Raw genomic sequence first — 21248 nt, 5'->3', positions numbered from 1 at the left:
ATAGTTACGGCACCTACACCGCCACCGAAAATATATTCTATAAATACCTACTCCCCGTCTCTCCGATAAGACACACACACACACACACACACAATTACTCATAACTCTAGATCACTTTTCTACAGTGATGGAGGAGAACAAAATTGAAGACCATGTCAAAAATCATGGAACAAAAGTAAAATTCATGGTTAGTTATGGTGGCAAAATTCAACAAAAATTACAAAACCATCAACTCTCTTATGTTGGTGGAGACACAAAAATCTTATCAGTGGATTACAGTATCAAGTTTCTTGACATTGTCGCAAAGGTGAATTCTCTATTCAACATAAATACTAGTCAGTTTCAACTAAAATATCAACTACCAGGCGAGGATTTGGATGCATTAGTGACACTTATAAATGATGAAGATGTCGAAAATATGATGTTTGAGTACTATCGAGCACAATTAAATTCTACCAAGCCAATGAAGCTGAGGTTATTTTTGTTCCCGTATAACAGGTGTGAAGCTTCAAACAATGGTTAGTTCAATTATGAATATTTATATGTTTTTATACACCTTCAAACAATGGTTAGTTCAATTATGAATATTTATATGTTTTGCAGAGTAGCAAAGTGAACTGAAGTCTCGATTAACATCTAAAATAAAATAAATAAATTTTGCAGAGTAGCTCAAAGTTATGGAATATGATGATCAGATTGATGTCATGTGGTTCCAGTAGATGGCTAAAATTCGTCATCAAGTGAAAGAGAAGAAAAGAAGAGAAGGAAGCATAAACGAAAGTTATTGGAAATAAGATGAAAAAGGATAAAAGCGGTACAATTAGTCCTTCAAGCCCTTCAGCAAAGACGTCTCGGACAATAGTTAGTTTCATTATAGATAAATCACTTAAAGTAAAAAGTATCAAATGATGTTAAAATCTTATATAATCAGTCTTTTAATTTTTAATGAATATTATGCCCTTATGATCTTGAGTTTTGATATTATTGTATTTGTTTATTTAATATGCTTCATACATCTTCAATTGTTCCTTGTTTATGTCTTTGTTATGAATACTTGAAAACAAAATCATATTTAAATTTTATTGACTAAAATTTGTTTATTGAAAGAAAAAAAATATTACTTTAAGTCAAATTACTCTTCCAACAAATAATCTCATCGGGCTTTTTTTCTGAAAGAAAATAATATCATTTGTTGATTGTCAAAATATGATATTGGATAATGTATTGCTTATCAACAGACTGTGAAGTATTACTTATTTCAATTAATGAATGAAGCACTGTATCAACGTATAATTGTATAGTTTGATAGTTTATTATTATGTTTACGAGATTCAAACCTTAAACTTTTAGTAAGTTATAACTTTTAATTAATTTAAAACAAAATATTAAAATATAATTACATATTTTGTTTATATATTTAGAACTAATATATATATATATATATATATATAATTTTAATAAATTATTTACGAATAGATATTTTATACTGGGATTCACCCTAACAAAATTTAAGATTCTTATCTATTCATTTTAACACTTCAATTACATGTACCTTGCTAATATTACTTATATACTATTTATATTTATATACACACAGTAATGTCAACAATAAATTATTGTAGTTTTAAAATTTAAAATTACACATATATAATTTTTTTTATATATAAATAGATATTTTGTCACGAGATTTACCTTAGTAATAATATTTTTTCCCTTTTGTCACAGTAACATGAACCGTAAATCATTGTAAAGCTCTTATTTCTATTTCCCTCCAAAATCCGCAATTATTATTTTCACAATCTCCCCCAAATTCTGAAACCCTAGTTCTCTCCATACCCTCCGTTTGTTTTGCCCCCAAGGTCACACCTTTTTGCCACTTCAATATACATATATGTGCGTGTAATGTGTGTCAAGTTACAATCTTTTTGTGTAATTTTTGGTGTTTTGTTTCAGATTTGGTGGAATGGGTTCGATTGAAGATGATGATAATGATGATAAGACTCAAGTGGGCGATGATTTTAGTGATAAAGACACTCAGTTTATGGATACTCAGTCTTTTCTCGATGGTATGCCTTTTTTTTTTTAGTTTTTTTTTTAATGAATTTTGAAATGTGTGTTTATGGGTAATTGATAGTGAAGCAATGTTTTGTTGTAAGTTTTATGTGAATTGCTGATTATTGATATGGGAATTTTAGGTTATAAAGTGAGTATCGGATGACGCATTTTTAATCTTGTGGTAAAATTGAATTTTAGAGACTTGAACACTTGAATAGTTGTCTCCAAGTAACTTTAGTTGTAAATTTGTTTTTTCAATGTTAAAATTCGATATGTGGGATTTGAGGTTTTGTTCGGAGTTCTTATATATACACCAGTAATTTTCAATTGATGTAGTTTAGAAATTTCGTTGGTTATTCTGTGTATTATATTTTATTGATTTATATATGCTTTTGATGCTTAAAATGTTAAAAGTGGAGAGTTACGCAGAATATAAAGTAGAATGATGATGAGTTACGATTTTGTGTCAGGGTCTGGGTCATTTGACAATACGGTTCCATTTGAAGATGCTGAGACTCAAGTGGTATGCCTTGCTGGTGAAACTCAAGTACTAGATTTTGATTGTGAAACCCAAGCAGTGGATAATCTGGATTGTACTGAAAATTTGTGCACCCAGTTATATAACGATTTTGATATGGAAGTAGTTGGTGATACTGACGATGAAGGAACTAAGAAAACTGAACTTGTAAGTGACACTGAGGAATTGTCTGATGTTGATTCTTTGAAAGAACTTGGCAGCCATCCAGGGGAACCTGAGAATATTTTGCAGACTGATGTGCACAAACAAAGTGGCGGTGCATGTAAAGATATTCCGGTTACGAAAGAGTGCAATACAGGTTTGAAGAATCTAGTTCTGGATATTGAATTGTGGATTTTGCATATTTCTCTTTGATTATATACATTTGTCATTTGGCAAGGTGTTGTTCAGTTTAACCCTAATATCACAGCTAATGCAAAAACTATGTAATAAGTATATATTATGTCATAAGAAGAAAGGAGGCTTTAATATTGGCAAGCAAATAACCATCAACCTTTGTGATAAGAAGACATTCTAATAATGATTTGTTGAAAACAAAAAATATGATAATACTGCAGATGCAGTCCCCTTAATTTTCCATCTGAAAAATTATAAGTCTATTATGTGTACGAAATTTGTTAGTCATGTAACCCTTAAGAAGTTCCATGTATACATTTGTAAATATGTTTCTTGGGTTTAATGGCAAAAAATGATTTTTAAATGGCACATTTTGGGAAATTAAGTATAATGTTTGAACTACATCTAATGTTTTCTTGCTAACTATTTCTGCTAAGCTTTTATCTGCTTTGAGTTTCTAGAATTACTACCTTTACATACTTTTCTCCTATAAGTTGCATTTTTCTTGTTAGCCATGTTGTCGTTCAAAAATCATCTACAACTAATAAGTTTTACCTAGGTATGTTAAGAAGCTATATATCGGTCAAAGATTAAAACATACAGTTTTGATGCAGGACCTGTCCTCAGAGGATTTACATCATTACGTGTGGCGTCTGTCAGATCTGCTGGCTTGGCTGCTCGCGACATGGGTTTGAGAAGAACCAAAGGTGCATCATATTCCAGTGTGAGTGACAATCTACATGAGGCAGGGCATAGTGGAAGAAGTGTTGTTAGAGATTTATATGACTTTGATAAAAGATTTAATTTGGAGGAGCATGATCTTCAAATGAAAGGATTGACTAGTGAAAACAGGTGCAGGGCTGGTAAGTCAGCAATGAGGAAACTTTTTAATGATGATATTTCTCGTGAGAAAGGGGTTAATGAATATTTGAACACTGATAAAGGAGAAATGTTACCCCCAGTGTGTACTATGGAAAATGATTTGGCAGGGTTGAGCTATGTTGATTCTCAAGAGCCCGGAGAGGCATCGCAAACCATTGCACTTGACTTTGTGGACAAATTTCTGAAAGTTAATGTTACAGACTTTGACGAAGAATCTGATGTTATTAAGTCAACTGGGGGGAAATCAAAGGTTCTCTCAGGTGCCAAAGGGACTCAATGTTTTGCTAAAAATGCTAATCGCAATTATTTAGCTTCCAGTGGGATATATGATTGGGATGATAATCAAGAGGATGAAGGAGGGGGTGAGTTTTACAGGAAAAAGAAACATTCATTTTTTGATGATGGATGCAGAGGACATAAATCTTTTACCCAACCTCGGGATTCAAAGCATCATAATGTCAAAAGACGTCAGGCAGTCAAAGTTGACTCTGGCAAGGTAGTGCAACAAGACAGTAGTAGTAATGTACCTGAGTTGTTTTACTCCGATTCAAAGTTACTGTTACACAAAAATAAAGAGAATGCTAAACTAATGAAGGTGGCAAAACAGTCTATTGGAAAAAATCTTATTAAGGATTTGGATGAGGTTCAAACAGGTGCTGCTAGAGATAATCTAGACATGTTGGGTATAGGAGCTGATACTCAGTTGGCTGCTGAAGCAATGGAAACCCTATGCTGTGGGGTTGGTATGACTGACTGTAACAGTGATGTTGATAATCAAGACGCTGAAATCCACTTTTCCAGTTCTGCAGAAAGAAAACTCCCCAAAAATTCAGAGTCGGATAAAGGTTTTCTTCATAAAAAAGCATCACGCGCTTTGAAATCTAGAGTCAGTACGATACAATCAAATCAAAGTAAACGCTCTTCTCGTAGATTGACTAAAGGGTCCTCCATTGTGTCAGAACTGGAATCCATGAAAACCAGAAATCAGTGGGATGAGGCTGGAGATTTGTGTAACTTACATTGTGGCATTGTTGAGGAAAATCTGAATAAAACAGAGTTGGAAGAATGTGGTATCAGTGAAACTGAAAGATGTCATACTGCTGCGTCAGCATGTCAAAAAAGAGTTAAAAAAAGGTCTATTGAGGAGCATTTTAGTACATTTTCACCCATTGCTTTTCGTACTAGGCAGAAAATGTCAAATCAAAATCAGAGGGATACGTATACGTCTACTGATTTAAGAGAGAAAATGGATAGTTTAGCTGGCTCTAATGCCTCTAAAAAGAAAAGGAGGACTGTGTCGAATGCAGATGCCAGAGGAAAATCTAGTGAATTAAAGTTCATCCAACCTTCAAACTCTAAGGAAACCAAAGAAACTCATACTGAGCAAAATGATACTGAGAGATGTGGTATTAGTACAGCCCAAAAAGAAAAGCCCTGTCAAAAGCTGCCCAAAGAAAAAATTAACGGAAAATCAGGTGCTAAGTCTAAAATCTTACAGGTGAATTCAGGCATAAAGAGGACAACAAGGTCATCTGTTCGTAATCCAGCTTCTCCTGTGATGGACAGGCAGTGTGGAAATATTTTGGCCAAGGACACTTCTGTGGTCAACAACCCTATTGAGCAAATTGGCAATGCTACTTCAAAAGGTTCTACTGTGTTGCTGACCCCTATTCAATGCAAAACACCTGTAAATGAAGCCTCCCCGATTTGTATGGGTGATGAGTATCATAAACAGTCATGTAGGAAGAATTTATTAAGGTCGCCACTTAAGAAAAATTCTAGCAGGATAAGTGCAGATGGACCAGAATCTGCATATGCCTGTGAATATTTACAGAAAAAGAGGAATATAACTCAGCTTCAAGTATTGTTCAGTAAGCACATGGATGAAGATATAATTAAGCAGCAGAAGAAGGTACATGTTTTTTATATTTTCTTGATTCTAATGTAAGCATATTTAAACTCAAAACTATTATTCTATAATCGATCCACTTTTACAGGTTTTAACTCGGTTGGGGGTATCTGAAGCATCTTCTATTTCAGATGCTACACATTTCGTAACTGATAAATTTGTGCGTACGAGGAATATGTTAGAAGCTATTGCCAAGGGGAAACCAGTGGTGACCCACTTTTGGCTTGTGAGCTGCGGACAGGCTGGGTGTCTCGTTGATGAGCAAAACTACATACTAAGAGATGCTAAAAAGGAAAAGGAATTAGGCTTCAGTCTGCCAGTTTCACTGGCGCGTGCATGCCAACATCCACTTTTACAAGTAGGGAACTAGGAAGTATGGTTGAGTTTTGTATTTATATTAAGGTGGTCATGTGGTGCATTTTTAACAAACTACTTTCTTTCAGGGATGTAAGGTCTTCCTTACGCGTAATACAAAACCTGGTAAAGATATACTGGCAGGCTTGGTAAAGGCTGTTCACGGTGTGGTGCGTAATCTTTCTGAGCCTGTCTTACATTTTTACTTTTGACATTGGAATTCATACTTTTCTTTTGCATTATCTACAGAATGTCAGAACTGTGGAATTTAGTCTTACATTATTACTCGTCTTAAATTAAGGCTAGTTACTGTATGCATGTATATGCACATCTGCATCGACCCCTATGGCTTCTTGGGTCTCAGTAACATGATTTGAAATCTACACAAAACTTTGTATGGTATTAGCAAGATGTTTTCTAAAGGTCAATTTTAAAACCCGACGTCCAGTTTGAATAATATCTACTGACAGAATGCATGGTAACTTGGTTACTTTATGCCTGTAGTTAATCAGTAATGGTAAAATTTTGCTTTTATGAAAATTAACTTGGTATGTTCCCATCATTACTTCTGTTTCATATCATTAGTGTTGGTATCCTCCTGCGGATAAAATTTGCGAAGTTTGCCAAATCGAATATTAAACCACGTTCTGCTTTTTGCTTAGAGTGTATTCGTGTACTCCATCCGTACACAAGTCATAACTGTGACTAGCTTCAAAGAAGGGTGAGAAGGAAATAAATTGAAATTCCTGACATAATTCAGAAACATACAAGGTTGAAGGCCCTCCCCCTCCCCCACCCTTTTTGTATCATTTATTTATTAAATAAAAGTGTAAGGAGGCAAGGAATGCAGCTGGCCCTATGGTAACTTTGACATTCCAAAGGAGAAAAGTTAGAAACAGAGGAATTACAGCGATGAAAGGAGACAAAGGTAATTGAAGAATATAAGTCGGGGGCATTTCAGGAATTGCATAGGAAGGAGTATAAGCATAAAAAGATAGGGTTTTATGTGTTATATAAAGAGATTATTGTTCAGTAGAGAATAGGGAGGCGACCTCTCCTCTAATTGGGGGCGGTTTTAGACTGGTTACTGGATCGGAGAGCTAGCTCATTTCTTATCAGTACTATTATCAGTTTGTCTGTTCTTTTTAATATTAAATCGTTGAGCAATATATTGCAAAGGACTAGTCACAATAACCTGAACTTAGCATTTGTAGAGAAGAATAGCACATTGAACCTATGTTACCCGGACTCTTCATTTTGGCTCGAGTACCCGTGTCAGACACTCGACACTCGGACATGGTTATGGACACTCCGACAATTACTTTAAGCCAAAAACATGTAAAATTTTCAAATTATTCCCGAGTCCGACACTCGGACACGTATCCATGTTGGACACTTTTAGCCGAGTCCGGGTAACATAGCATTGAACTAAACAAAAATAGTTGTTGGACCAATTGTAACAGATCATCACAGCAGAATAAAATTGTCTTATGAATAAGATATTATTCCCTACTATTAAATTTATCAATAATGATATCCTTATTTAGTCTTATGACTATTTATGCTATACAGTATCTATTGTTCTCAAGTAAACCTATGAGGTTTGATATTAAGTTTTAATGTCTTTTTATCTTTTTCTAGTTATTTTTACATGCTATTGTGAAGTAAGAATTCAGCTCAGGTATATTCTTGAATGCATAACATGTCTGTACTAGAATTTTTCTATCATGACTAGCAAATATATCTATTGTGTGGAAATATCCCCTTAAATGGTTAAAAGGCAAATTTATGATGTTCAGCCATTTCTGTTTTCATGTTTCTACCTGCCGCTGGGCAGTCACATTTTTTTTAAGTTGCTTGATGGCGTTGAGATACTTTATGTGCTTGGGTCTGTTTTCTGATTTTCACTGGGTGTATTTTCTCAGGTTGTAGAGCGAATTGGTCGATCTGCATTGAGGGATGAAAGGATCCTGAGTGACCTGATCATTTTATCTTGCGAGGAAGATTATGCAGATTGTGTACCTTTTCTTGAAAAAGGTTAGGAGTTGCTATGTTTTTGATGCAGTGAAGCTACTTGCAAGAGTTATTGTGTCTTTTTTCATTCACAATATATCATTTAATGTTGCAGGAGCTTCAGTTTATAGTTCTGAGCTACTGTTGAATGGTATAGTTATTCAAAAGCTGGAATATCAAAGGTTGGTTTTTTTTTTATATCAAATTATTGCCTATTACTCAGATCTTAATTAAATAATATATGTAACATGAAAGCCTTTTAATGCTATTCGTCCCTGCGATTAGTTATACCAAGAATTAACAAACTATGAATACTTTTTTTAGCAAGAAATAAATCATTATACCACACTGCTCAGAGTTTGATATGTAAAATGACATCCTGAACAAAATATGTTCAGTAATATATACAATTCTTCATTTTTTACATGACAGGTATCGGCTCTTTGCGGAGAATATTAGGAAAACCCGCTCCACAGTCTGGTTAAGAAAAGATGGTGAGCTTATTCCCGTGGCTAAATGCAAATGACGCTGTTCTTGTTCCTCGATGTATTCGTTCCATTCTCACAAGTTATCTGCACCATCCTTGGCCCCCATCATCACATAGAGTGCCTTTTACCTGTTTGTATTCTTTCCGAGTCCTTAAAATGCATCCAGGCCTCCACATAGAATACATATGTATATATTTTAGGTGGCCAATGGCTAGATTCAAATAGATAGTAACCCTGGTGAAAAAATCAGGATGTAGTAGCTACTGCGTTAAACATTGTAGGATGTCTTGCTCTAAAAGTTATATTTGTAGATCTTTTCTTAGCTAATGCTATAGTGCAGTTTACATGATTCAGTATCTTAACTTATGGTAGGTGGCTTTTGGCTAAATGTTATAGTTGTGCTATACATCTGAATTAACTGTAAAATACAGCAGTATGTTCATAGCAGGACTCCAAATTTTGTATCATACTCAAAAAGTGATTTTGTGATAAATGGTTTCTCGAAAAATCTAGCAATTAATTCTGCTCCATTACATCATATACATGTCTCAGCAGAAACAAATATACCATCTTCTTACTAGTGGTTTACACAAACAAGAACCAGACATTTAGCTGACTTGGAAAGGGAAATGAGTATAACATGTCTTATTGCATAGAATATCTTTATATATCAGTATTTACAAATATAGCCAGTTCTGCAATGCAAAAAACAATGAAATACATAATCTTTAGAGACTACACTAATTAAACTTAAAAATATACAAGCTTTACAGTGCACACGCAATCAGAGGCCTGGTCATTACTATTTTTATTTTATTTTTGCTGATTGAACACACCAAACTTTTGCCTCTGTCAAAAATTTATCCCTTGACCAGCTAAAGGGATGGGGATAGTACCACGAGAGCAAAGCTCTTTGGCAATCAGTATTGAGATCTACTTATACCCACTAGTACTTGCCTTCCAAGCTTTCCATTACTTGCAAGTTGCAACCCTGCGAGTAGTATTTTACAGTTGCAGGCTGTACTATAACACTTATGCATGTTAAATCAGCAGAACATACTTCACAACTTGCATCTTCATACCCTTAAAAAATTGATGTCATGCTGAAGAAGAGCTCTGGGAAACTTGGGCTCGCCAAGTAAAACATCGAATATATAGTGAGTTGGCAGTCATAGCCAGTCCATATCCCAACACAGCTGATATCATAATTGCATAAATCGCCATCAAATGAAGCTGCAAGAAACATAACAATTGCATGAAAGAAGATCATAATGCAAGCTTCAGCTTCTGCAAAGCCATAATTCTGGCTTCAGCTTTCTTGAATTATTAGCTAAGCAACCAAGACAGGAAGCAAAACAAACAAAAATGTTCTTCCAAAGAGACATTCATAGAGCAATATGCAACACAAAGGGATCCACTGAGTTGGTGATGTTGCAAGGTTCCTGTGGTTTTTTATTATTCTCAATTCATCTCTTGGCTAAACACCGCATTTTCTCACGCATTTACTGTCTTTAGCTAGGGCAAACAGCAAGTGCATAAGAATTACACTGTTTTTGAAAGCCGCTTTTGTATTTATCACACTGGAAACAGATTGACATTGTCTTGATAACAAACTGAAGCTTCTTACCTCAAGAGATAACCTTCTCACCGTTTTCCCAATACATGTGAAATTCGTAAATTGTGCAGTGCCGCAGTTTAGCACTAACATATATTTTCTACCAAGTCTATGTTTTCTACAGTAGTCATACTGAAAAGGAGATATGATTTGTGTTGTCAGGAGACAGGAGGCGTATCTGTACATATTATTATTCCCACTTCACAAGTTCATGAGACCCGATTAGATCAGAAGGCCTCAGGAAGATGCTCTCATGAGCAGAGCCTAATGATATATCGCAACTTACATAATTTGGTAAACAAATTTGATTTAAGCTTATAAGCTGCCTTATCCTATACTGTAGAAGTAGCCACGTCTATATGTACAGAACCAAGCTTAATAAGATAGAGAAGGTCGTGCAAAAGGCTCCCATCATCAATATTATAATATGTATGCTGTGATCAATAATACTATACACTTAATTATGTTTAGAGGGTTTTTTACTTTTCAAGTTAGACTACAAGAAGGTTATACATCAATTAAGATGTTAAAATATATCAAAAACAGTTTCTTTGTATTAACATATTGCTCTACTTCCAAGTCATCTCATCCGGCATAAGTTTGTCGGCTACAAGTTTCAATATTATCAATCATGAACCAAAAAATAACAAAACAATCTAGTGAATTTCATCAAAGTGTGTAGTTATCTTTTTCCTACTTTCATCTGTTAACCATCAGTATCGTGGGTTACAGAAGCCTACAGCGTAGAGATAGTAGGTAAGCATAAATAGTCGGTAATATATATTACAGTGTCATTACCAGATAATGTCCTTATTGTACAGCATAGATTGTAGGAATTTATATATTACAGTGTCATTACCAGAATATGTCCTCACTGTGCAGCGTAGATATTAGGCAAGCGCTGATAGTAGGTAATATGTATTACAGTGTCATTACTAGAATATGTCCTCACTAAAGTCAATGGTGAGAACCATTTTCTTGGTATGAGAAGCAGAAAAACATTAAATTTATAAAGATATATGCTCAAATTTTGGCAGTGGTAATGCACAAATAATCGACAACAGAGACCGTCCAGTTTGCGGGAAGAAATGTAAACAGATTATTTACTACTTCCAGAAATGATTTAAGGAAAAGATGTGTAATATCAAAAATATCGGAGTCATTGCTCACCACAGAGTAGGCCAGGTGGAGTATCACGGCTAAAAGTGCGAACTCAAGTGCTGCATATGTCCATATATACTCTCTGATTGCTGCAAGATTATAGCACAAATGCACAATCATGCCACCAAATAAAAAGTGACTGGCATACAAGAAAGACAATGCCTCATCAATTATTTAATAATTACATGTACAATTTGGTTCTATGGTTTTTCAATTAAAAATAAGCCCATTCAAGCTTAATTTAAACATAACTTCATTGTAGAAATTAATAATCAACCTCACCTGTACCGGGAGATGGGCATGTATGGTTAAATAATAGAATATATTCCCTTTTGAATTAATGTCACTAAGAAACCCCAAAATAGAACCCAATATAGTTGGGATTTCACAGACACAAACAATGAACACAACAAGCGTTAGCTAGTAAATTTACATAATCTGATCAATAAATTTAGAATAATCTATGATAAACATCACAAAGAAATATACTCGGTTACAAAATACATTCTTCATCTAACTATAAAACTTGCTTTAAAAAAATATTTACAAGCTTAGTTTTTCTGGTAAAGATGATAAAAACATAAACATGCAACTCATGTTTAGCATAATAGCACTTGGTGTTAAGTTACTAATATGCAAAAGTATATAGTTCAAGTAGGGCTATACCTAAGATGACAGCAAATGATGATGACAGAAGACCCAATGTGAATGAAAATGGTGCAGCGATAACTACTGCTTCGGTTTTAAGATCCTGAATCTACAAAACAAATGAATGGAATTAATACATGTCCTGTTAGATCTGATTATATCAACACTAAAATCTGAGATCATGTTTCCATTTAGCACGTCCATTCAAAAACAGTGTGTCATATTAATTTCAATTTTCTCTGCACTTTACCACTTGGAAAAGGATTTTAACCAGAAACTATATTGCACCAGCTAAGACTTTATGCCAAACTTACCTAATTAATTCATTTTAATAGCCTATGAATTATCATGTGAAATAGAACACTGGTTATTATGAATTAAAATACCAAGAGAACACCTTGAAGGTAGTTGATAAGTTCTGTAGAGAAAACATAATATTAGATGTACAGGATAAGTATACGTATATTACAAGAGATGTAAAATTTATCTTATATAAGATGGAAAAACATATAGAAACCATCTAAATCCAAGTCATAGCCCAAGAGTACAGAGTAGGCATATGTGAATGTTCTCTTCCACCATTTATAAAGAACTCTAACAGGTTTGCGAAGGACATGGAATCAAAATATAGTGGGGCAGGCGAAGTGAAACCTCTAAATGTGAAACATTCTATATACATATATTTCCAACCAGTCACTTCTTGTAAGAGCATAACCACAAATCCGACTGATTATTGTATTTGGACACCTGAAGGCAATCATGAACTACCATTTTATCAAAAGTTGTTAAAACGTAAAGCTAGACTGATTTCAATTCTTTAAGTAGAATAAGATAAAAGTTTCTAGTAACAAAGAAGTGATAGCCTTGGTGTTTTCTCTTTTTGCTGTAATTTTACATATCTAGCTTACCAGAAGATGCTCAAGAAAGAAGAAGTAGCATACTGTGCTAACCAAGACGAGCACAACAAAGTCCTGCCAAACACTACAGTAAAAAGCCAAAAGTAGACATGTCATTATCATTTTTACAATCTGATTCTTAGAATAAAAGGATTATCTTCTAATTTGATATTTGATGTAAAGAAGAGGATAAAATTGGGAGGGAAACGCCAAACTTTTATACGCTAAAGTTGGACTGACAGGCGAGCTTTAAAGTTTAAAGACTAATGATAAGTTATCTTATTCTTTCCTTGTGTTCTAATATTAGATACTATCAGATTAGGCCACAAACTGATTAATGATTTGATATGAAAGTCTCTGGATCAAACATAAGGTAGGATAAGTACCTTATTGTTCTTGTATTCACACCCTGCTGATTATGCTCAGTCCTGTTATTACTTCGGGAGGAAGTTGGCAAACGAAGCAAAGTTACCGGTAAATTTGTAACTTCTTGCCCACATACATCACAATTTTTGTTCCCCTTAATGCTAAACCACTTAACCGCACAGTCTTCATGTAAAAGTCTAAGAGCACCTTTACAGCTGCATTCCATCTTCAGTGTGTTGCTTTCTTCACATTTATCAAGACATATCCTGCATACAGCGTCTTCTTCAGGTATCTCTTCATCTTCATCTTCTACAGAATCACTTATCTGATCTGATTTGCCAAAAAGCGAAGTTTTAGATACCAAGACAAAGGAGCACTATTGAGCACAGAAGTCCTCCGAGCATCCTCCATCTCCAAACTTAAATTTATAAATATAAAAAACAAGGACAGAGATAGTATTCCAGTATAACAGCATATGAACACTGAGTTCAATATCTAGATCCACATGGCCTTTGATACTAAATTTCCGACAGATATAGAGGTTGCCTAATTGTATCTCAACCTCATAAATCATGTCCCACAACCTAATCTACTGGTTCTACCCCTCTTACATTGATGACCCCCAAGTTGCCTCATATTATAAGCGTTCGGTATTTTTTTCGAGCTTTAATCTGTCTTTTCATTTGTACTTAGGTTCATTATATAAACATATTAATACACATCTAGTCTTAAGGCCACAGATTACTTACAAAAGAAATTATTATGTTCTTCAAGGAATGAAGCAACATTTTTAAACAACCATAAAAAAAAACCAAGTTTGTGGTACACTGTAAACTGTATAGCAGTGTATTATAATAGTAGAATTGTAAATGTTTTATCAACACACAATCAATTTTTTTAGAACTAATAGGAGGCATATATCTTTTGTAAGCCATAATTTTAATACAATGTAGACCAGCTTACCACATACCATCAACAGCATCTGACTGAAGATTCTCTCTACGATTAGAAAAGGAAGCGGATCTTACGATAACAATATTTCGCCCAGGTACAGAGAGGGACCTTGAGACAATAGTTTTGCCTGTTTTGATCTGCAGGATTTAGGTAAAAAAACAATTACGATGCAAAGAAGCCACGTTTCTGCTCCCAAAGATATTTAAATCGAGTGAATACCAACTAAGAAGACAATTTGAAATGCCATATTTCTATATCGGTGATACTTATTATCTATAAATTCCATGATCAACACGAACGTTCAGGAAAATCCAGATTTGACAGCAAGAAGCTTGCACATTAAAACAGTTAAGAATGGTTGAAGATACAAACATGCAGTGTGCACAAGGAATTAACAACTGCACTGCTACTTTTCACCATTCTGATGGTAAATGCTTTTCCCATGTATAATGAGTCCCAGAATAAGCTAAGTGATATGTTACAGGAAGGATCCAAGATAACAACAGTGAGGAACCAAATATGCATCTAATGAGTATAGTTTACAGGTAAACAGAGAGCACTCCTATCACTTCTTTGACATCCTGAGAAGTACAATTACACTACCTGCCCAGACCTAATGAGATGAATGCGAATTAAAGGGGATAACAAATTGCAACGACACAATTATGTTTCTATCCTGCACATCTACTAAAAGATAGAGTAAATCAGGAATTACATGGTTACTGATTAAAATAATATATGAAGAATTCCTAAATACCTAAATTGATTTGGCTACAGGGAAAATAGTTCCTACAGTAAAACAAAGAGAATAATTATATCAGTGTCGTGTTTGCACAGTAATTAGGTTCTAGCTTCTGGATGCTGGGCCCTAGGTTTTTTATGGGTACCTTCTTTTCAACTCACGTTGAGTATGCTACCATATGCTTACAAATTATAATGCTGAAGCGTTTTATATATCAGTACTGGTCAGGTATTAGTTTGCACATGGCTAAATTAGGAACCACCTTATTTCAAACTAGACTGTTGCTATGAAAGAATGAGTATTGACTGGACATAGAAAAAGAAACTAAATAAAAGATTAGAACTTGCTTGTGGCTTGCTTTGTTCATCACATGTTCTTGTTGAAGCAGGCACAGGAGTTGAAGGTGACAAGTTTGATGTTTGTGTCACGGGAAGAGAGGTACATCTGTGAAAAGAGAACTTAGTCATGAATTTGGCTAAAGGACTCCCAGGGGATGTACTGGAGCCTGAAGTTAAGAGACAACTTCTTTCCCCATCAAAGGTGATGACCTTTCTGTTGAAGCTTAGTCCCCGAAGAAGACTTCCTGATGATGAACTTCCATTTAGATAACCCGGAGCCTGGTGGAGTAAACTCTTTCCACTATGGTTACTGCCAAATCCTGCAGGTCTGGGAGGGATTTGAAGGGATGGCACAGACTGAAAATCACTTGTTCCTGAACTGCCAACTTCGCTTGTAGATTCATCATTTTGGGGACCAACCTGCATGTATTAATGTTCGTTTGGTGTTATTAGACATTCAAATAGTACAATTGTAAATGACAAATATATAATTCTATATTTGTAAAAAAAAAACCATGATCAAATCTCCATCTATTCAATAATATTGTTATGGGTCTGTTTGTTAAATTACAAAGGATGCACTTACCTGCCATGTAGCCCAAATTATCCAGATATAATGATAATAGTATATTCCTTTAGAGTTTAAAAAATCAAGAAAAGATTAACAACATTAAAATAAAAGGTGATACGAGTTTCCACAAGACTTGATATTTGGTCCTTACTCGAAAGCTTCATAATTAAAGCACATCAGATAACTTATTAAACTACAGTACAGAGAATTAATCAGTCTGATCTGATTATATCTTATAATACAGATAAGGACCATAGGTAGAATTTCAACAAATACTGAAAATCTAATGTGTTGTCTACTGAGACTCTTTGGAAACTGAGTATGCTATCCAGTGGAAGAATTGGCCAAGCTAAAGCCCGGAAATCCATTTTTTAAACATCTCTTACACACTTGTAAGATTTCATAACTCCCACATATGCACTTGGCGTGCTATTGCAAACCGCTACTCTCCACAGTATTAGTATTTCTAAACTCACATGTCTCCTTCCTGTAGTTTATCTTGTTGAGTTACCCACATTAAGGTTTAGGAAGTAGGCTTATTTATCATTTTACCCTGACTCTAAAACCTTTTTTTTTGGCGAATAAAGAGTGAATAACAAAGAGAACTTAAGACCTCCACCTTGATACCATGTTAACTCTCCAACCCTCAAAAAACTCTGACTGTTAGAAAGGGCTTAAATGGATTGTATATCACTTGTAAACAATGACGAAACTAACATACACGCTAACAAATTATTTCTGCATAAGTCTCCTACCAACCCCAAAGACAACTCCTCTTCCCAGAAACCGAAAAAACTCACTTGTTTCCACAAATCATCTCTGGCCATATTCAGTTGATTGTACAAAAATAAATAATCAAGAAGTTCGAGCACAATAATACTATAAGCTATTAATTCAACATATAATTATAAATTCAAGAAACAGACAAAAACAAATTCAAACAAGACCAATCAGTGCACCCACATAATCAGGCGTAGAAAACTTAATTACTATGACAGTTATTATAAATACTAACCCAAGAAAGGGAGAGAGGGAGAGGGAGGGAGGGAGAGAGAGAGAGAGACCGTGGCAGGATGATCATCTTGTGCAAGGGTGTTGCTGATAGCCTGAGAAGTTTCAGTAGTATTTTGCATTATAAATGGTCCTTTCTGATCAGTCCCTCAAAATGTATAGTCTCTGAAGAAAATATAAAGAAGGGTTAAAAGGCAAGTGATGAAAAGTGAAGAGCTTTTTGCAAAGAAGTGAAGCAGGTCAAGCAGTGTGCTTGTGTGTGTTGTTGCTTGGAAATTTTGCAAAGCCCCCACCACACCACACTTGAGTTGTTGTTGCTTACCCACCTAATTTACTTCTGTCTCACACCTTCATTTCTCACTCACACCCAAACTCACAGCAGACTTAAGTGCGTGTTAGGCTTCTCAGAGTCAAGAGATCACTCTTAGTTGACAAGTCAGAAAGACCAACTTTTCTCCTGAAAGTAACTCAATTTTTTGACTTTTAAAATTTAATTTTACCAAATTATATAGAATGGTTTTGAAAAATAATTTATAAAATTTTATTTATTATTTTAATAAATTTTATTATTATTAAACTATATATATCAAAAAAAATTATCTAAACATATAGATTAAAATTTCTTTCAAGTAAACAGTCCGTTCCGCTAAGTTAATTTTTTTAATAATCAATCCAATTAATTTTACTAATTAATTGTTGTATATACATATTAAGATTAGCAGTATACTTTACCAATCCATAGTCCGTCCAATAAATTAATTACATTTTGTAATTGATATCAAGTTAATCCTCGTGCTGTCAAAAAAAAAAAAGTTTAATCCCCGTGAACTAGTATTTTGAATTTAGTTTATTTTACTTTTGTTGGACATACATATTACATTTAATTAGGATCATAATCTTTGATTTGTTAAAATTGAAGGATAAAATCTTATTTGAAATTTCAGAAATATGATATATTAAAATTCAATATTGGATATACAATCAAATATTTAGTAATATATAATTTATTATAGTATGTCTAAAATTGTCCAAAATCACACGATATTTTCTTTCTTCCGAAAAATTCAGGAGTGAAATTCTATTCCACATATGTAGCCCGAGTAAAGTTGTGCTTACCAAAAGTATTACTGTCTGATACACATTCTGCTGATACCACATAATTCAGTGTTCGTAGTTCTAACAGTTGCATCACAGACACCTAGTGTGTCTGAAATATATGCAAACATACACGGAAAGTAGAGTTGTCTTCGTTTGTTCAACATTGTTTATATTGTCAATTCGTGTTCGAGTTGGGATACATTTGCACTAAAAGCAAAAGTCTTGAATAATCAGTTAAGATTGCAGCAGATATATTAGTTCATTGCATTTATGTCTGATTTCCGCGCTTCACTGATTCAGATCAGCACCATTCAACAACTTCCAACTCTAGAACTTCGAAAGTCACAAGTACTTCTTCTAGACAGCTTCTTGATAATTGAATGTATGGCAAGATTGCAAACAACTAGACTGTTGGTACAAATCATTTATGTAGATATAGCACTACTTGCTGAAGCAGCTTCACGTTCTTGACGTCGACGTTCTCGCTGGAACAAATATAATATAAGCTAATAAGTATCCAGACATTCAACACCACTTGCAACTTGCAAGCACATAAAAAAACACCATGTTCTAGTGTATTCCAGTACTTAGAGACACTTGTCTACACTAAATTACCAAGTGTCCTAGATTTACACATACACAACTCGCTAGCTAGTCAGAAGAGTTGGATGTTTCTATAATATTTTTCGTCCTGTTGTTCATTATCGCCTTTCCAGTTAAGCAACACCAATTCGCCTAATCAAAAACTTCAAGGTAACTCAACATAAAAGGCTGTACACTAGAGATGGCAATCGGGTCGGTCGAAACGGGTTTAGTAAAAATCAAACCTGAACCCGAATTTTTTGAGAAAACCCAAACCCGAACCCGAACCCGAAAAAACCCGAATCACTAAACCCGAACCCGAACCCACCGGGTTTGTTCGGGGTCGGGTTTTCACATACTCTAATAAGATATTATCAATATCTGATTCGAGTTAAAGGGCTCCTGAGTCTGACGTTGTTGAAATTGTTAATATTAAAAAATTCGGGTTCGGTAAATCCCGATCGGGTCGGTACGGATCGGGTATTCATCGGTTCGGTACAAATTGCCATCCCTATGGTACACAGTTACAGAGCTCATAACAGTCTACAATTAACGGAGCTATCAGGATTAGTTTAGGTGAAATAGAATGGTGATCAGATCCTACAATTAACAATACATGTACTGATGTGCAGATATATATACGACTGTGCTCAACTTGCAAAGTACTACGAGAATAGACTAGTGCAAAATAAAAGTAATGATGTAGAAGTTCTTTTGAGATGTAAACATACCCTTCTTTCCCAGTAAGGATGGAAACAGACAAAATCATAGACTGGAGTAATTGTTGAAACAAGAACAACATTAAGACCAGTAAACAGCAACAGAGCAGCCATTGGGCGTGTTCTGTGTGGCATGTCTCTAAATGCTGCTGCAAAATCAATATATCAGAAGATACATTTATAATCTTCAAGTTCTCATATTTACATTTATAAATCAGAAAAATTAATTTATAAATTTATTATACAAACACTACATAATTATGAGGTACTTCCATCCCTCTTATTTGTCTACAAATTAGGCACCGAAATAATGAAAAATATATAAAATAGGTGAGAAAGAGAAAGAAAAATGAACGAAATATTGGAACCGACTGATATTTAATAATATTCTTGGCTGCAAATTCCAATTCTCATCCACAAAATGTGCAGTAGGAGATAAATACCCATCCATGGTTGATGAATACCAAAAATCAGATGTAAGACATATTTCTTCCAGATAAAGACTCTAACTCTTGTTTCATTTTTCTCTTCTCAATTCTATATACATCCAAGATACCAGCTTTTATCGTGTTCCTTGAAATATCTTGTACATTAGAATTTAAGTAGTTATGCATTTCCCCAATACCGATATACTCGAGAAAAGTAAAGGGTAAGTTATGTTGTGTTATTGATTTTCCCATTAGCTTTCAGTAAACATCTTGATCAAAAGGAACAATTTTTGCCCATGCTTTGACATTGTATGTTTTCACCAATTTGAGGTACCATAGTCACATATATAAACTTGATCATATTCTTTACACCTAAATTTTGTTTTTCCATCATCATTAAATTTCTCATATGATTCCCAAATTTTTGATGTAGTTTTCTTATATCGTTTTGGAGGTCTACTAGTACTTGAGCTTTCTTCTTACAATTACAATCTCATCTATATTAAATCAAACAAAATAGAACAAGAATGGCCACACATATCAGTTACAACTTACAAGTACATAATTAGTCACCCAAAAATATTCATAAAATATTTGTTACTAATTCATAATCAATCAGAATGCCCCGTCTAATAGCTGCAGCTCTAATTCTACCATACATACAGAGACCCAACAAAATTACAACAGAGACGCCACAAAAGCCATATTTCCACCATATATTACACATATACAACACAGTCACACAGACATGTACAGAATTACTATCTCACACTTAATTAAAAATCAGAGACAATGCGAGAACAAATGAGAAACGCATATACATACAGATATAGGAGAATTTAGCCAAAAAAAAAATAGAGGGAGAGGGAGATGAGAGGTGAGAGAGAGAGAGAGGTTTACCTTTGAATCGAGAGAAGGAATTAACAGCACAGAGAGACAGATAAATTCCCCGGAGTCGGTCGTTGCACAGTATTCCCAAGTTCAGTTGAGACTTGAGAGGCTCGATAGACTGAGAGTACAATTGGGCTTCGACAATCGGGTTTCGTATAATTATGGATATGGATATGGATATGTTAACCTATATTTGGAATCGGACCCATCCGAGGAATTGTTAAAAATTGCTCCCCCGTTTTGTGTGCCCGTGGCACACATTGAGCACGGTGGATGGTTTTGATTTACTCCTGCTTCTTTATGACGGTGGATTTCTACAAATTCACCCATGACGATAATTAAAATCCACCAAAATTATAGAATTTGATGCTTATGCTGGACAAACTCTAATATTAAATATAAAAACCTCATTATATTAAAATAATAATAAATACGAATCCAACAAGATCACTCATGACTATATTTAATCTTATAAATTTTACGTAAATTAGTAATTTATCTCATGTTATGATTTATGAACAGTCCAGACATTTGAAAAATTAAAGAAATTGAGGGAGTAATGTGAAGTATTTTGAATAAATTGCAAATATTTGGTTAGAGTGAATTTGATAAATTCATAATTATTTAAGAGAAATTAGTCTGATCGGAATTTT

General features: G+C 34.4%; 3 protein-coding genes across 7 annotated transcripts; 1 reads left to right on the top strand and 2 right to left on the bottom strand.

The window, feature by feature from the left end:
* The first annotated feature begins 1724 nt into the window (after positions 1-1724).
* Positions 1725-8885, top strand: LOC108197152 (uncharacterized). Its single transcript, XM_017364668.2, has 9 exons — positions 1725-1859; positions 1954-2066; positions 2526-2891; positions 3544-5723; positions 5809-6078; positions 6164-6244; positions 8000-8111; positions 8203-8269; positions 8520-8885. Exons 2-9 carry the CDS (start codon positions 1964-1966, stop codon positions 8611-8613), a joined length of 3273 nt encoding a protein of 1090 aa, XP_017220157.1. The 5' UTR covers positions 1725-1859; positions 1954-1963; the 3' UTR covers positions 8614-8885.
* Positions 8886-9205: 320 nt separating this feature from the next.
* Positions 9206-17280, bottom strand: LOC108199853 (uncharacterized). 4 transcript variants are annotated; one of them, XM_064083540.1, is made up of 9 exons: positions 17204-17280; positions 16882-17042; positions 15305-15715; positions 14232-14352; positions 13282-13591; positions 12908-12980; positions 12018-12108; positions 11361-11440; positions 9206-9808 (listed from the first exon to the last, which is right to left on the bottom strand). In XM_064083540.1, the coding sequence occupies exons 2-9, from the start codon at positions 16945-16947 to the stop codon at positions 9674-9676; spliced, it is 1287 nt and encodes a 428-aa protein (XP_063939610.1). In that variant the 5' UTR covers positions 16948-17042; positions 17204-17280; the 3' UTR covers positions 9206-9673. The 4 variants fall into 4 exon arrangements, with proteins under 4 accessions (XP_063939610.1, XP_017223342.1, XP_017223343.1 ...); XM_017367853.2 differs by having other exon boundaries at positions 16931-17042; positions 17204-17277; XM_017367854.2 differs by having other exon boundaries at positions 16931-17042; positions 17200-17231.
* Positions 17281-17967: 687 nt separating this feature from the next.
* On the bottom strand, positions 17968-20741 carry LOC108197783 (uncharacterized). 2 transcript variants are annotated; one of them, XM_017365484.2, is made up of 3 exons: positions 20605-20741; positions 19289-19425; positions 17968-18460 (listed from the first exon to the last, which is right to left on the bottom strand). In XM_017365484.2, exons 2-3 carry the CDS (start codon positions 19409-19411, stop codon positions 18401-18403), a joined length of 183 nt encoding a protein of 60 aa, XP_017220973.1. In that variant the 5' UTR covers positions 19412-19425; positions 20605-20741; the 3' UTR covers positions 17968-18400. The 2 variants fall into 2 exon arrangements, with proteins under 2 accessions (XP_017220973.1, XP_017220972.1); XM_017365483.2 differs by having other exon boundaries at positions 19289-19422; positions 20605-20738.
* Positions 20742-21248: the final 507 nt, after the last annotated feature.

Source organism: Daucus carota, chromosome 8 (genome assembly GCF_001625215.2).
Source record: "Daucus carota subsp. sativus chromosome 8, DH1 v3.0, whole genome shotgun sequence".
Classification (NCBI taxonomy): Eukaryota; Viridiplantae; Streptophyta; class Magnoliopsida; order Apiales; family Apiaceae; genus Daucus; species Daucus carota.
Note: the sequence above shows the minus strand (reverse complement) of the source record. Positions and strands in the feature narration are given on the sequence as shown.

What these genes read in the sequence shown, in the direction of transcription:
- LOC108197783 (XM_017365484.2), bottom strand. Translation starts at nt 19,411, where the DNA reads ATGCCACACAGAACACGCCCAATGGCTGCTCTGTTGCTGTTTACTGGT. An exon ending in ATCCTTACTGGGAAAGAAGG is followed by an intron (nt 18,461 to 19,288) that starts GTATGTTTACAT and finishes TATTTGTTCCAG; the next exon opens with CGAGAACGTCGACGTCAAGA.
- LOC108197152 (XM_017364668.2), top strand. Translation starts at nt 1,964, where the DNA reads ATGGGTTCGATTGAAGATGATGATAATGATGATAAGACTCAAGTGGGC. An exon ending in GCCAACATCCACTTTTACAA is followed by an intron (nt 6,079 to 6,163) that starts GTAGGGAACTAG and finishes ACTTTCTTTCAG; the next exon opens with GGATGTAAGGTCTTCCTTAC. An exon ending in CAAAAGCTGGAATATCAAAG is followed by an intron (nt 8,270 to 8,519) that starts GTTGGTTTTTTT and finishes TTTACATGACAG; the next exon opens with GTATCGGCTCTTTGCGGAGA.
- LOC108199853 (XM_017367853.2), bottom strand. Translation starts at nt 16,999, where the DNA reads ATGCAAAATACTACTGAAACTTCTCAGGCTATCAGCAACACCCTTGCA. An exon ending in AAGATGATCATCCTGCCACG is followed by an intron (nt 15,716 to 16,930) that starts GTCTCTCTCTCT and finishes TAATACATGCAG; the next exon opens with GTTGGTCCCCAAAATGATGA. An exon ending in GTGAATACAAGAACAATAAG is followed by an intron (nt 12,981 to 13,281) that starts GTACTTATCCTA and finishes TTTTTACTGTAG; the next exon opens with TGTTTGGCAGGACTTTGTTG.